Genomic DNA, 15,370 nt, shown 5'->3' with positions numbered 1-15,370 from the left:
CCGCGGAGGAGAGAGAGCGCCCTTCGGCCGTTCTGCGCAGGCGCTGCAAAGGGTCCTGTCCTCGAGGTTACGCTTTCCAGACACACCCCCTCCTAAAAGGAATGACGTCAGGTTAGAGCCCCTGGAAAGGGTCTGGACATCCCCAAATCCCGGCGCTTTAGCCTCATGGGCCTCCGCCCTCGGACCCCAGAGGCGGAGCTTCTCAGCGGCTGACCGACTGCTACCGACTGCGCTGTCCCGTGTGCCGGCTGTTTGCTCGGTCGGTGATTTGGAAGGGAGGAGTGAGGGGTAAAAACATCTGTGTCCCTGAGGGAGGAGGGGGCTAGAGGGCGATTTCTGAGTTTTTGAAGCGTAAAGGGAAACGCATCCAGAAAGAGGGCGGACAGGACTCCCAGGTCCCTGGGGAATAGGGCCTGGGCGCCAGATTTCTAGGTGCCTGGGAGTGATACCCGAGAACGAAAGAAGTGGACAGGGTAAAAGGCTGAAGTCTGAGACCGGAGTGGGGAAGCTAGGAAAGAAAAAGGTTGGGTGCTCCGTGACCCGGGTCTTCCTCTCTCCCCACTTTCCAGCCATGCCTCCGCCGCGGGGTGACGTAACCGTCTTATTCCTGGGGCCTCCGGGCTCGGGAAAGTCTGCTGTGATCGCAGCGCTGTGCGACAAGGATGTGGAGACGGTAGAGATCCCCGACGGACGGCCGGATTCCGGGCTCCCCAGCCTGAGAGCTGCAGGCCCAGGCCTCTTCCTGGGCGAGCTGAGCTGCCCACCCGCAGCGCCGGGGCCCTGGGCGGCGGAAGCCAACGTGCTCGTATTGGTGCTGCCCGGCCCCGAGGGGAATGAGGAACCCTTGGCCCCAGCGCTGGGGGAGGCAGCGCGGGCCGCCCTGGCCCGAGGGACACCCCTGCTGGCTGTGCGGAACCTCCGTCCCGAGGAGTCACAGCATGTAGCCCAGGCCCGGGATCAGACCGCAGCCCGGCTGGACAGCGCCGGGTTGGGCGCCGCGGCTCTCTTTGTGCTACAGACCGACTGCCGCAGCAGCGACGGCTGCGAGGAGCTGGAGCGCCTGCGGGCGGCGCTGCGGAGCCAGGCGGAGGCGCTGCAGAGGTGAGCGCGGCGTTTCAGGGTGGGTTGAAGAGGACTGGTGCTTTATTTAGTCTGTACCTCCCACCCCTAAGGTGCTCTTTGAGGTCTGCGAAACCCCGCCCTCAGCGAGTTTGGGGCGAACCTTAACGGGGTATCTGCTGGAAGCCCTGCTCCCTCGTCCAAATCCCGACCCTCAGCGCAGGTTTTGAGGTCCACGAGGTTCCACCTCAAACTAGCACTCTGTGCTTGACCCTTTTCTACCATCTAGGCCAAGGGTCAGCTAGAAGTCTGGACCTGTCATCCAGGTTCCGCCTCCTGCGAGCGCTCTGAGGTCATGAGCCCCCGCTCCCTCGCGAGAATTCTGGGAGGGACCGGGACCTAGCGCCCAAACACTGCCCCCAGGCCAAAGTGTGAACGAGGGCTCACTCTCTCCACGCAAGCTGGTGATCCCCGCGAAGCTTTTACCCGAAGACTCCATTCTCCAGTCGTCACCCTCCTGTTCACCATCTGCTTGGTTCTCAAGCGACCCCAGTCTCCGGAGAGCCACACCCTAAGCGAGCTTTGTCGTTTCGGGGGCCCTCCCCCACTCGCTTTTTCTAATCCCCTTTCGTTTCTCTGTCCACTTGCTGGCTACCTCCTGAATTTTCTCCCCCAACCCCAAGCGGCCTCCTTTTATAGACGTCAAAAGGAGGCTCGGGGAGAGGCAACCTCTCCCCCAGGCCCACCACTCGTCTTTCTTCCTTAGCCACACGCCCTTGGTAAGAGCTAGTAGATGAGGGTCCTCCCCTCGCCTGTCTTTACAGCCCTCCTAACTCCTAGTCTCAGGAAAGAGCGCCCTTGGTGACCTTGCCCTTGTCCAATAGGGCTCGATTTTCGTTTAGTCCTCCATACAGTCGCCATTCTTTCGTTGCTCTAAAGTCCACTCTCTATGAGTTTTGCCCCGCCCAGCAGGGCTTTTTCTGAATCCTGCAGGTCCCTCGGAAAGACCCGCTCCCGCAGAGCGTAACCCCGGGGAAGGCTTAGCCGGGTCCCCATTTTCGGCTCTGTTGGCAACCTGATTTCTGATTTCAATCCAGCCGTCCCACCCCTTCTTTAAGCCCCTCCCTTTTCTTCATAGCCTCTGATTCTGTTTCTGTGCCATTAGTCTGGCCCCTCCCTTTCCTGATTATTCAGAAAGCTCCGCCTTGTCATCATAGCCCAGTCCTGTCCCCCTAGCCCAGCTCGCCAGCATTTAGCCCCTCTTCTGCCCTTGACCCCATCCCTCCCTTTCCCCCGCAGGCTCCTGCCACCGGCTCAGGATGGCTTCGAGGTGCTGGGCGCTGCAGAGTTGGAGGCTGTGCGCGAGGCCTTCGAGACGGGTGGCCTGGAGGCGGCGCTGTCATGGGTTCGGGCCGGCCTGGAGCGACTGGGCAGCGCGCGCCTGGACCTGGCCGTGGCCGGTAGGGCTGATGTGAGCCTTGTGCTGAACATGCTACTCGGGTTAGATCCTGACGACCCAGGTGCGGTGCCTGCTTCGGCGCCCGCGGAGCCCATGCCCTACCCGGCCCCAGAGCGCCCCAACGTGGTGCTCTGGACCGTGCCTCTGGGCTCCGCGGGCACTGCTGCCGCCCCCCACCCAGCCCACTACGACGCTCTCATCCTCGTCACCCCTGGGGCCCCCACTGAGAAGGACTGGGCCCAAGTCCGGCCCTTGGTGCTACCAGATACGCCGCTGGTCTGCGTGCGAACAGACGGCGAGGGCGAGGATCCGGAGTCCCTGGACGAAGAGGAAAAGAGCGGCGGGAGCTTAGAGAACGCAGGCGGAGGGGGGTTTGAGAATGCACGCAGTGAGGGAAGGGAGAAACGTGGCCCTGAATCGCAGAAAGCAGGCAGGGGGGAAGGTTCAGAGGACGCAGGCAGCGAGAGTTTGCAGCCGGTTGGCGTCGGCGTGAAGAAACCGGGCAGCGGGGACTCAGAGCGCGCGGCCGCACAGAGCCCAGAAGACGAGACATGGGAGGTGCTGGAGGAGGCGCCGCCGCCGGTGTTCCCGCTGCGGCCGGGCGGCCTCCCGGGGCTGTGCGAGTGGCTGCGGCGTGCGCTACCCCCGGCCCAGGCCGGGGCGCTGCTGCTGGCTCTGCCACCCGCGTCTCCCCGCGCGGCCCGGACCAAGGCTGCGGCGCTGCGGGCCGGGGCGTGGCGGCCGGCCCTGTTGGCTAGCCTGGCGGCGGCGGCGGCCCCGGTGCCAGGCCTGGGCTGGGCCTGCGACGTGGCGCTCCTGCGAGGTCAGCTGGCCGAATGGCGGCGGGGGCTGGGGCTCGAACCCGCGGCGCTGGCACGACGCGAGCGCGCGCTGGGCCTGGCGCCGGGGGAGCTGGCCGAGCGCACGCGCTTCCCGGGTCCGGTGACGCGCGCCGAAGTGGAGGCGAGGCTGGGCTCGTGGGCGGGCGAGGGCACCGCCGGGGGCGCGGCGCTGGGCGCGCTCTCCTTCCTGTGGCCGGCGGGCGGCGCGGCGGCCACCGGGGGCCTGGGTTACCGCGCGGCGCACGGCGTCCTGCTGCAGGCGCTTGACGAGATGCGGGCCGACGCCGAAGCAGTGCTGGCACCGCAGGTGCCCGCGCAGTGAGGGGTGGGGTTGAGGGCCGGGGCTTACGGGGTGCCCCGTGTTCCGGCTGCTCAGCTTGGTCAGGGGTTGAGGACTCCAAGTCGCCGTAAGAGGGAGAGGGCGTGGTGATCCAGACTCTGGCATGCTAGTATGGGATGTCTGGGCTTGTAAGGTCACAGAGCGGTGGGCGGGGGGCAGGGGTGGGGGGGCACAGGGGCTGCCACTCAGAATCCTGGGTGCTTGAAGGCGATGAGGGTTCTGACTGCCGGTTGGAATGTGTGACTTCTCGTCACCAGGATTCCTGGGTCCTGAAGAGGAATAGAGTTCGGAGGACATGACTCCTGATTTCTCTGGGGGACCAGAGGGTGTGACCCTCAGACTCCTAGACTCCTGAAGTCCTGAAGGGAGTTGAGGGTTTGGGACTCCTCCAAGGGGATATATCTTGGTCTCCAAAGAGTAGGTGTCTAGTCCTCCAGGGGGAGAGGAGGTGGAAGCCCTGATTCCTGATGAAGGGTGTCTCCATCACACCAGGGACTCTAGCATGGAGGGGGAGGAGGTCTGGGTTCCCCAGGGAGCTGGAATCCTTGGGCTTCTGAGCCACAAAGGGATATAAGGTCTGGGTTTCTGCGGGGTGGGGGGATAGGCCTGCATAAGGGGGCTTTGAATTTTCATTGGGGGGAGGAAGGATCTCTGGAGTCTCAGAACTCCTGTCTCCCAAGAGGGCTGTGGACCTTGATTCCTAATTCATGGGTGGTGGAAGGTCTCCATCTAGAGGAGGGAATAGGGGGCTGTGTAAGAGAGCTGGAGACTTTTGGTTCCTCTTGGGGAATAGAGGGGTCTCTAATAGTTGCTCCACCAGGGGCCTGGTGACCCAGATTTCTTTCCCAGTTGTTGTGGGGAGAATGGTACCACAAAATGAGAGGAAATAAGAGTTCTGGGCATGGTGGGCTGTGGGGGGCAGCCAGAGACCAGGAATGGGGCTTTCTGGGTGTGGAAGGACAGAACCCCCTACCTCAGAGGTGTCTCCCAAAAGTCCCTAATGGATTTGGATCCTGGTAACTAACTGCCTTTCTCTGAGTTTGACTGGAGAGGGATATGACTGCCCCCATTTTATAGGTGCTGAGCGATTATGGGGCTCTCTGGGGACTCTGTTCGTCTGTCCCTCTCTCCTTTAGGGGTTTCTATCTTTTTTTGGTCTTGGTTTTGGTCTTGGTCATTAAACCTTAACCCTTTCTGACCTTGGCATTATATACACCTGCCTTTTGGGAAAAGCAACCGTACTGCTGCACTGATCCAAACGCTTCTGTGTTGGCTACCTCAGGTATCCCCGAGAGAGACACAGAGAATGCCACAGTGAGCAAGGGACCCATGGAGCAGCTGGGCAGGTGTTCCAGACCATGGGATTGTGCCACAGTGAGGCAAAGGCAGAAACCACAGTGCCTGGAATGTTCTAGGCCGCCAGCTACAAGTAGAGGAGAAGCCACAGGTCACAGAACTCTTCAATGCCAAAAACAGAAAGGGAGGACCTGAGAGGCCATCCAGCAGAATCTCTGTTACGTTAGATGGGGAAAGCAAAGCCCAGAGAGGGCAGGCTCTAGGCCCAACAGCACGCAGCAAGGCCCCTGCCTGTTCTTATTTCCTGCCCCCTCCCATCCCCCCAGTCAACCTGATCTTCCTTCTGATGCTTGAGTGGGCCACCTGGGATCCTGCCTCAGGACCTTTGCACTTTCTGGTATTTCTGCCTAGAATGCTCTGCTCCCAGATCTTCCCACGACTGGCTCCTTCCTGTCAATCAGGTCTCAGCTCAAGTGTCCCCTCAGAGAAGCCTTCCCTGACCTCTGTAACTGAAGTAGCTCACACCCCCACCCCTACTATTTGTCTTGGCCGGTTATTTTTCCTTGTAGCAATTATTACTGTAGAAAATTACCTTATTTATTTATTTATTTACCTATTTATTGGCTATGATCCCCATACCTGTCCTGTTCTCTGCTGTACCCCCAGCACCTAGAATAGGGCTTGACACACAGAAGGTGCTTAGTAAGTATTTAATTCATTAACCAGTGGCAGAACTGGGGCTGGAATTTAGGTCATCAGCCTCTTTGCCACAAGACCGGGAAAAGGTGTGAGATGGGGGAGAAACAAGCATCTCGTGGGAGAGGAAGCTCCTGTCTGAGGTCAGGGGACCTGGGAAGCAAACACAGCTTTGCCACTGTCACGCCGGGTGACTTGGGCCAGTGCCTTATTTTCCCACCTGTGAAATGCAAGGGCTGGACAAGAACCATAAACACTTCCGAGATCCTGTTTCCTTTGACAGCTGAAGGCAAGGGTAACCAATCTGAGGGGCCGTTCCACCATGTCTACCTTGAACTCCTGCCACCGGCACAATCTGTCCCATCAAAGTTGAGATGGCCAAGATGGGGAAAAGCATTTGGCTCTATCCTGAATGGCTCCAAGCATTGTCCTCAAAGCTCTTCTGGCCTCAGGAGAATGTTCCTCATCCATATCTGTAATACCCAGTACAACTCTGTCCCCTCCTCAAGTCCAGCGTTCAAGCATCTGCATCAAGCCTGCCTGCCACGTGCAGAAGCAGGAGACGCGCAGAGCAGCGCTGTCCAGTAGAAACAGGATGTGAGCCACACGGGTAGTTTCACATTTTCTAGTAGCCACGTTAAAAAAGGAAAAGGAAACAGGTGAAACTAATTCTAGTATGTTTTACCTCAGTATATCCAAAATATTATCATTTCAGCATGTAATCAGTATAGGAAACTACGAATGAGATATTTCACATTCTTTTTATGCTAAGTCTTTGAAATCTGCTGTGTGTTTCTCACAGCACATCTCAATTCAGATGATAGATTTTCATCAGAAATATCTGACCTCAATTTAGATTTCGGAAAACTCATATTTGGAGAAGTCGATTCATATACCCAAGTTGTCCCAATTATATTGGATAGTTTTCCAATAACTGAGATGAGTAGCAATTTTTTAGTTAATCAGAAGTAACTATAATGTAAACTTCAGTTTCCCCGTTGCACCAGGCACACGTGGTGAGTAGCCACTGTATTAGATAGCACTGCCCTAGAACAGTTCCCATTATCACAGGGAACTCTGTGCACATTGCTCTAGGGTCAGACAGCCCTTTGACTGACCATGGGGGTGACCTTGGGCAAGTCACTCAGCAAATGGCATCTACCTCACAGGGTTATGGTGAGAATTCTGCGTATGCACGTATGTGCATGCATTCTCTCTCGTGCACAGCAACGAACTTGCACCCCCTCCTGGAAGCTGGCACACTGGGAGCCCAAATGGTAGTCTCACCCCCATGCCTTTGCTCGGAGTGCCCTCCTCTCTTCCTGCTGCTTTGCCACCATCTCTGACTTGGTCCCATCTGACATCTCTGCTCTCTACGTGTCTCTGTTCCAAATACCCTCTGCCCTCATGCCAATGGGAATCATGCCTGAGATCAAATCTGAGAAAGCAAGACCCAGTTTTGTTTTCACGTGTCGCTGTCCGTTGTGGAGTGTGCTGATTGTGTTTATGTAGTTGTATATTGGCACTCTTGGGTGTCACGACTATCTTTTAGAGTGGTTGCCTTTTAAATCATGACTTTTAAAGGGATTGAATTTTAGGCTCTGTAGAGGCAGCAAGTTGCTAGAGAGGCATCTGTCTCTGGGAGCATCCAAGCAGAAAAGACTAAGACTCCCTTTTGGATGGATTGCTGACTGCCATCAGGGTGTGTCTACAAGGCACCTGCAGTCTGGAAGGCCCTTGAAGGCAGAAATTCAAGGAAAAGTATGGTGAATCTTGGCGTTGCCATCGCCAGAAGCAGAAGAGGCACAAAAGCCTCATTACCTTAGCTGAGTTTCATACTTGTCTGGATAATGATGGAGAGACGTGTGTCCACTGAGGTAGGAAACCATGAAGGCGGGTGAGTCAAGGGTGGGTTGGCCTGTGGTGCTTTTTGGAGGAGTGAATAAAAAAGTAGAAATTCCATTGTGTGTCTGTTCTTTCGGGGTTTAAAGGGGAAAAAAGATGCTTGGGATTTTGACTGGAGCTGGAAGCCTAGACTCCTGGGTCCCTGGAGAGGAGAGACAGTGGGGGTCTGTGCAGGATAGAATCCCTTGGGCTGGAATTGAGAGACTTTGAGTTTTGCCACCTGGAGGGGCTGGAGCGGACTATTAATTGTTTACACCTTGGGGGCTGTGATGGTAAACGTCTTAGCTCCGGAACCAGCTTGGCCCATTAATGCCCCCAGTCTGTTCAGCTTCTCTGAAGCCCTGCCCTGGGATTGTCCCTTCTCATCCTGACTCTAGACCTGGTCATGGGATCTGCTTGGCTGCTGAGACAACAGCAAAGATGATGGGCAGAGGCTTGAAAAGTGCTCATGCATTGGGACTTCCTCTTTTGCTACCCGGGGGACCCCTGTCACTGCCACCACATCAAGAAGTCCAGGCTAGGGAATTCCCTGGTGGTGCAGTGGTTAGGACTCGGCGCTTTCATTTCCGGGGCATGGGTTCCATTCCCGGCTGGGGAACTAAGATCCCGCAAACCCCACAGTGTGGAAAAAAAAGAAGTCCGGGCTAACCTGCTGGTGATAAGAGACATGTGGCCCAGTCAGCCCTGACACCCCAATCAGTGTCGACCCTCTGAAAGAGAGCTGCCTAGCTGACCAGCAGCTGAAACCAGCAGACACCAGAAGAACCATCACCCAGCTGATCCCAGACCACATTGCCAACCAATTATTCTAAGCAACTGAGGTTTGGAGGGGCTTGTTACGTAGCAAAGGATAACTGATACAGGCTTGTCCGCTCTCTCTATGTTGTGGTCTCTTTCTCCCCTCAATGTGACCCAATGACTAAAATCTTAAGCTCTGCCACTTTTTAGCTGCTATGACCACCAATGTGACATTCCTTCTCTGAGCCTCAGATTCTTCTGAAAATAGGGATGAGAATAATAGCGCCTTATCACATGGAGTAGTTGTGAAGACAAAATGAGAAACAGCCCCAAGAGGTCATGGTGGCCATTCGTGCTGGTTATGAAATGTGTCTGGCCAGGCGGGGGGCTGGGGTGGGGCATTTGGGGCCCGGACTGCACTTCCTCCTCCTCTCCCGGTGGGGTTTGGTAGGGTCATGTGACTAGCTCCATCCAGTGAATTGTGTCAAGTCACTTCTGGGTGGCAGCATTTAATCATCCATGTGAAACCTTCCTGGGCTCTCTCCTGTGCACAGAAATCAGCATTAAGTTGGTGACTGCTCCACGATTATGATGAGCACAGTGCCCTGTGGGCAGTGCTAGACATGGAAGGTCAAGGATAAATCAACCTTTTTTTTTTTTTTTTTAAGATTTTTGGGATGTGGACTTTTTTTTTTTTTTTTTGCAGTAAGCGGGCCTCTCACTGTTGTGGCCTCTCCCGTTGCGGAGCACAGGCTCCAGACGCGCAGGCTCAGCGACCATGGCTCATGGGCCCAGCCGCTCCACAGCATGTGGGATCTTCCCGGACCGGGGCACGAACCCGTGTCCCCTGCATCGGCAGGCGGACTCTCAACCACCACGCCACCAGGGAAGCCCCTGGATGTGGACCATTTTTAAAGTCTTTATTGAACTTGTTACAATATTGCTTCTGTTTTATGTTTTGTTTTTTTGGCTACGAGGCATGTGAGATCTTAGTTCCCCGACCAGGGATCGAACCTGCACCCCCTGCACTGGAAGGCAAAGTCTTAACCACTGGACCACCAGGGAAGTCCCTTAAATCAACCGTTTGTGAATGGGTACTTCTTCAGCAAATACCACTCCTCTCCCTCCCACTGGAGGGGAAGTATACGTCCCTGCTCCACTGATGTTGGCTTTGTCCATATGATTTACTTTACTCCATGGAACGTTAGCACCCCCGACCTCAGCAGAGGCCTTTGGTGCACTTGGTTTTTGTGCCCCTGTGATCTGCCATGAGAAAGACATTAGCCAAGGAGCCGCTGATCCCAGAAGACTGTGAAGTGCCATGGAGGAGAACTTGAATCCCCCTCCCAAACTGGACCCCAACCCATCAAAGCACAGCCAGAAGCAGAGCTGCTCCAGCCACCTACAAACCCTTAGAAAGAAGAATGATTGTTGTTACAATCTCATTTGGGGGATGGTTTGTTACACAAGCATTACTACAGCATGAGTTGACTAATATAACTTTGTGGCTTTAAACCACTGAGTCTTAGGGACTTGTTTGTTACTGTAGCATAATAGATTCTGTCCTGACTGATGCCAGGGTCTAGCACCTGCCGACTAGTGGCCACTCAGTAAGTGGCAGCTATTAGGATGATAACTATTTGGCCAGACACATTGTCTCCAGAACCAACATTGTCTTAAAGGTGCTAGGCACTGCACTAAGTGCTTTTTTAGTTTTCTTTCATTTGACTCTTAAGACAGCCCTTTGAGGTTATGACTATTAATATCCACATTTTACAAAAGTGAAAACTGTGGCAAAAGAGGGAGAAGTTAACCAGGAGAGGTGATCATGGACTCTGGAGTCTGATCTTCCCTAGCTGTTTGACCCAAGCCAAGTGACACCGCAACCTGTACCTGTTTGTTCCTCTGTAAAATGGGGACAATATTTTCAACTTCACAGAGTGGTGGTGATTATGCAATGAGGTACCGCAGGAAAACACTTAGCGTGGGGACCCAGCAGGGAGTAATCCCTTAACAAAAGGTAGGGTCTTCCCTCTCTTCCTTCCAAAGAGGGGGTTCCCAAAGGTTGAGACCCCTCCTTTTTGCATCCCACCTCCCTGAAATGCATCACATCACAAGGACTCAGGCTTGTTCTGTTAAGTTGTTTAATCTATTGGCACATGGGGAGCTGTAGCTGAGAACAAATCAAGACCGAACGTGGCACATGCCTCAGTTCTTCACTTAGCCTTGCCAGAAGGCTGGGGGCCTGGAAGACAGTTGGCCTGGGTGATGGTGTAGATACGCGAGGCTGAGGGCACCAGGGTCCCAGGCTTGGTGTGGCAGGCATTCTCTGTAGCGCAGCCCCGAGTAGCAAATATGACACCTGTTGGAGGGGGAGGGATTTCAGACTGGAGTCAGGACTTCCAACCCCTCCCTCCTCATGACCCTGGGGTCATGCCCCTGCCACCTCCTCACCCAGTTCTCTGGACCCACTCTCTCCCCTAGAATCTGGAAGTATGAGTCTCCAGTTCTAGAGCCTCCCTGTCCCCTCCTCCAGAAATCTAGGTGCCCCTCACCAGTCTGCACTTTGCCCGCGCAGGTGATACAGCGGCTTTCCTGGCCAACACAGAGTACTTCCTTAGTTGAAGAGCATGTTTCCTTGAAGTGGGTGATGCAGGCAGGGCACTGGAGGCCATTCTCCGTACGATTGTTCTCGGGAGCTGGGGAAGAGGGTGGAGCGTAAGGTGTAAGGGACGTTAAACCCTTTCCCAACCTCACAACAACCCTGGGGACACCGGTTGCTAATGGACACTGCATTTTACAGGCGAGGAACTGAGGCTTAGAGCAAGGAAGATGCTTGCCAAAGGTTACAGCGTGGGTCAGTGGCGGGTGCTCACAGCAGGCTCTCAGGTGGGGCAGGAAGGGACTCCAGATGTGGGGCTGAGCTGGCACTTACTGGGCAGGGGATCGTGGTTGCAGACGTCGCTCTGGCAGCAGCGTGTGTTGGACACCATGTAGTTCTCAGGGTCCATGGTGATGGAGACGAATCCTGAGCTGCAGGCGCTGGATTTCATGCACCCCTTATAGGTGTTCACCGACTGGTGGCCCTCTGCAGGATGGCGAGGGAGGAGAGGGCTCAGGGGCCCTGGCCTGGACCCTGGCTTCCAGGTCTCTCCCAACCTTACAGCTGCCCCAGCCCGCTGCTGTCTAGGGAGGTCTCTTCCAGCCCCCCAGAGTCATACCCCCTTATCTGCCTGGGGCATGGTCTGGACTGTTTATTAGGTCGGCTCCACCCCACCCCCTCCAGGCTTTGGTGGTCTCTTGCAGTTCCCATCGGCAAGCCCTGGTGCCTGCCTGCCTGAGTGGTCCCTTCCGCCCCACGCCACCCCACTGCCATCCTCTAAGGGTCACATCTGTAGTGGTCTTTTTCAGGCCGCCTATGGCTATCTCCATGGCAGTGTGAAATGGTCTCTTCCAGCCTTTCGCCCTCCCCTGACCCTTGGAATCCCTTCCACCAAATGCTGGAATGCCACCCTCGACCCCCCCAACCCTGTAACACCCATATCCTTCTCTGTCTAATGTGGTCTCTTCCAGATTTCCCCAGGGTCACTCCCCAGACCTCCCACCGATGGTCTCTTGCTGCCCTCCTTGGCTACTCTCAGGTCTTGCCTGAAGTGGTCTCCGTCCAGCCTCCACGGCCTTCCCCCTCCCCCTCCCCATGGTACGGTGGTCTCTTCCAACCCTAGGGTTTCCCCTCTAGGGTTTCCCCTCTTTACCCCACAGAAAGGTGTTTTTTCCCCCAACTTCCTCCTGAGGTCCCAGGGTCCCATCTCCCTCCCATATACTCCCGGGTGGCCTCTTCAAGACTTTCAGGTCCTTCCCCCACCTGCCCACTCTTGCTAGGTGAGTAGGGCAGCGTGCAATCTTCTATCCCACTTACCTTACACACCCCCTCCGGTCGGAATGGTTCCTTCCTACACTCAACGTTGGCCTTACCTCCCGTCACATCCTTCCTTCTCCAGTCTCACGCCGTGCCCCACCATCTTCCTTTAACTAAGGGTTTCTGGGTCCCTTTCAGCTTTGAACGAACCCCCCACCCCCTGTGGTTTCTTCCTTTGCCCCCCTTCTCCCCCACCCTCCCTCAGGCCTGGGATAGTCCCTTCCATTTCAGTCTTGCCTCTCCTCTCCCATTTTACTCATATGTCTCCCCATTGCCGCAGCTCCACTTCTTCTCTGTGATAATTTGCTCCATACTTCAGGGTTATCGTCCCTCTCCTGTCTGTTCTTTTATATCTCTCCCTCTACCCCAATATCATCTCTCCTCTTCTTGTCAGGAATGGTCCCTTCCAACCCGCATCCCTAGGGGATCCCTCCCACCCCAAATGGTCAATCTGGTCACATTCCTTCCAACCCACCCCAGCCCCTTCCTTCTCCTCTACACGTCCCCCTCCACCTCTTGCGTATTAGATTTTCCCCCCTCGCGATTTCTCTCTTCCCCCTTGTCCTTTCCTTTCCTAATCCCCTCCTGCCTAAGAAAGTCTCTATATCTGCCCCCCACCCCCACCCCATCAACTCTTTGGAGTCTAATTTTCAGAAATCCCTGACAACAGTGGTTTCTGTCGTTCCATTGGATTCTCTTCCCTCCATCCACCTCGAGATTGCCTTTCCCTCTTTCCTGCCTGCTCACCACTGGAAGGTTCCTCCCCTGCTACCCCCGAAAGCACAGCCCCCTCCCCAGGATCTGACACCACACCCTGCCCTCTTACTCCTGTTGGTGTGAGCCACGATGACCACGCAGGAGTCCTGGTCGGGGTCACAAGTTTGCACATTTCCACTGCACGTGGGTCCGGAGCCTGTACACACCTCACAGCTTAGTGGGTACCCTGCAGAGTAGAGAGCAGGGCTCTAGTCAAGGGTGGTGTGGTCTGCGGACCAAGACTTCGGATGGAGTCCAGAGGGGGATGGGGGGGCGGTCTGAGGGTGGAGGGAAAGGTATCTCCCTGATTGTTCTTGGGCGGGGCATTGGCGGCTGTCCAGGGAACTGTCCGAAGCTCCGGCAGAGATGCAGCGGTGCTCCAGCAAAGCTGCTTTCAGGGGTGGTAAGCGACTCCACCAGGGAGCAAGTTTACCTAATTACAAGGCTGGGGACTTTGGACGCTAGGGTCCTCTGAGAAAGTTTGGGGACAGGGAGGGGTCCTGGTGAAGGTTTCCACGGACTTTTGTGAAGCTTTAGGTCGAGCTGGTTCTCGGAAGTGAGATCCTCCTCCTTGTAGGTACCACGCGTAGGTCTTGTAGATGGTAGGAGCCCAGGCAGGGGTACCTGAGGCTGGGATCTGCATCCCAGGTCAAGAAGGGAGAGCGAGGACCAGGAGGGCAAGCGCATGGCCCCCTTGGTACTGAGAGAGGAGGCAACTGGGGGCCCAGACACTGGGCAACTGCGTCCTGGGGAAGGTGGGGCTTGCCTGAATTCCTGCATCTAGGGGAGGACACCAGGGGTCTGAACTCCCTAGAGTTCTGGGAGAAAGAAAATCTCTCCCCCGCCCCATCATTTTTTTTAAAAAAAAGATTTCCCTTTCTAATCATACTCTCATCTGATTTTCTAGAATTCAGACGTCTTTTTTTGGCCGAGCTGCATGGCATGCGGAATCTTAGTTCCCCAACCAGGAGTCGAACCCAGGCCCCCTGCAGTGGAAGCGCAGAGTCTTAACAACTGGACCGCCAGGAAAGTCCCCAGATGGCTTATTTTTAGACCTTGCCTGGGAGACAGGGGATTCAGAGCCCATCAAATCCCCTTCTTTCTCAGGGATTCACACACACAAGTTTCTGAGCTATTCTTCCCTTGGGGCCCCAGTCTTTCTCTCCTTTACCCTCTGCCTTTGCCATGAATCTGAATTCCCAGGACACCTCCTCTTTCCCCTTCCCCCCTGGAGGACCTTGCTGAATGCCCCTCTCATAGTCCTCTTTCCGACGGTCCCAGGATTCCAGGCCCCTAGTCACTTACCAAGACCCAGCAGGGTACAGAGCAGCACGGAGGCCAGCAGGAAGGTCTGGGCTTTCGTAGAAAGGCTCATGATGGATGAGTGAGTGCACCTGCAGTCCCAGGTCCCCAGCTCTTCTTATAGGAAGCTGAGGAGGGGTGGGTCTGGACCCACCCTACCCCTAGGGTGAGAAAGAAGTGATGTAAGATCTGGGGGCAGGTCTCTGTAGCTCTGGGGTGGGGAGGCAGAACCAGAATCCGAATGTGACATGGGCATCTTGTGCCCAGCCCCCTCCTCCACGGGGACTCCAGGAGTCTGGACTTCCAGCCCTCTCTTCCATCAGGACCCAGAAGGTCACTTCCCTATTTTCTCACATTCCCACCACCACCACCCCCTTTTTTTTTTTCTGACCTGAGGCCCAAGATCAGAATCTCAGAATCGGGTCATTTGATTCCCTGCAGGGTAGAGCCGCTGCTAGGACTGAGATACCCTTCTTTCTCTTCCCAAGGAGGTGCCCAGCGTGGGTGGGGCCCTACCTGGGAGTGTCCAGCATGTCCAGGCTTGTTCTGTAGGGGCACGCTTGGCCCATACTCACTTTTCCGCGTTTGGGCTGTCTCCAGCTCCGACCCCACCCCAAGATGCCCTTCTGGGTCTCTCGGGGACTGAACAGAGGGATGCTTGTCACCGGGCAGGGGTGGGCGTGGCACGAGACAGATGCCCATAGGTCACATTGGAAAACTGAGGCATGGTTAGAAGCACTCAAGGCTGGATGTGTGTTTGGGCACATGCATTGTGTTTTTTGTTTTGTTTTGTTTTGTTTTTTTGCGGTACACGGGCCTCTCACTGTTGTGGCCTCTCCCGTTGCGGAGCACAGGCTCCGGATGCGCAGGCTCAGCGGCCATGGCTCACGGGCCCAGCCGCTCCGCGGCATGAGGGATCTTCCCGGACCGGGGCACGAACCCGTGTCCCCTGCCTCAGCAGGCAGACTCTCAACCACTGCGCCACCAGGGAAGCATTGTGTTTTTTTTTTTTTTTTCTTTTTGCGGTATGCGGGCCTCTCACTGTTGTGGCCTCTCCC

General features: G+C 55.7%; 2 protein-coding genes across 4 annotated transcripts; one reads left to right on the top strand and one right to left on the bottom strand.

Moving 5' to 3' along the window:
• Window positions 1-27: 27 nt before the first annotated feature.
• On the top strand, window positions 28-3,841 carry IRGQ (immunity related GTPase Q). Of its 3 annotated transcripts, none has more exons than XM_082605656.1 (3): window positions 28-111; window positions 570-1,101; window positions 2,359-3,841. In XM_082605656.1, exons 1-3 carry the CDS (start codon window positions 102-104, stop codon window positions 3,680-3,682), a joined length of 1,866 nt encoding a protein of 621 aa, XP_082461782.1. In that variant the 5' UTR covers window positions 28-101; the 3' UTR covers window positions 3,683-3,841. The 3 variants fall into 3 exon arrangements, with proteins under 3 accessions (XP_082461782.1, XP_082461783.1, XP_082461784.1); XM_082605657.1 differs by lacking the exon at window positions 28-111 and adding an exon at window positions 181-259; XM_082605658.1 differs by lacking the exon at window positions 28-111 and adding an exon at window positions 212-288.
• A 6,575-nt stretch (window positions 3,842-10,416) lies between these two features.
• PINLYP (phospholipase A2 inhibitor and LY6/PLAUR domain containing) lies at window positions 10,417-15,220 on the bottom strand. The gene is made up of 6 exons (XM_082606561.1): window positions 14,704-15,220; window positions 14,316-14,473; window positions 13,081-13,197; window positions 11,271-11,423; window positions 10,891-11,034; window positions 10,417-10,697 (listed from the first exon to the last, which is right to left on the bottom strand). The coding sequence occupies exons 2-6, from the start codon at window positions 14,383-14,385 to the stop codon at window positions 10,552-10,554; spliced, it is 630 nt and encodes a 209-aa protein (XP_082462687.1). The 5' UTR covers window positions 14,386-14,473; window positions 14,704-15,220; the 3' UTR covers window positions 10,417-10,551.
• Between the last annotated feature and the right edge of the window lie 150 nt (window positions 15,221-15,370).

The sequence above is a fragment of the Mesoplodon mirus genome (genome assembly GCF_964341445.2).
Source record: "Mesoplodon mirus genome assembly, chromosome: 19".
Classification (NCBI taxonomy): Eukaryota; Metazoa; Chordata; class Mammalia; order Artiodactyla; family Ziphiidae; genus Mesoplodon; species Mesoplodon mirus.
This window is presented reverse-complemented; position numbering and strand designations above follow the sequence as displayed.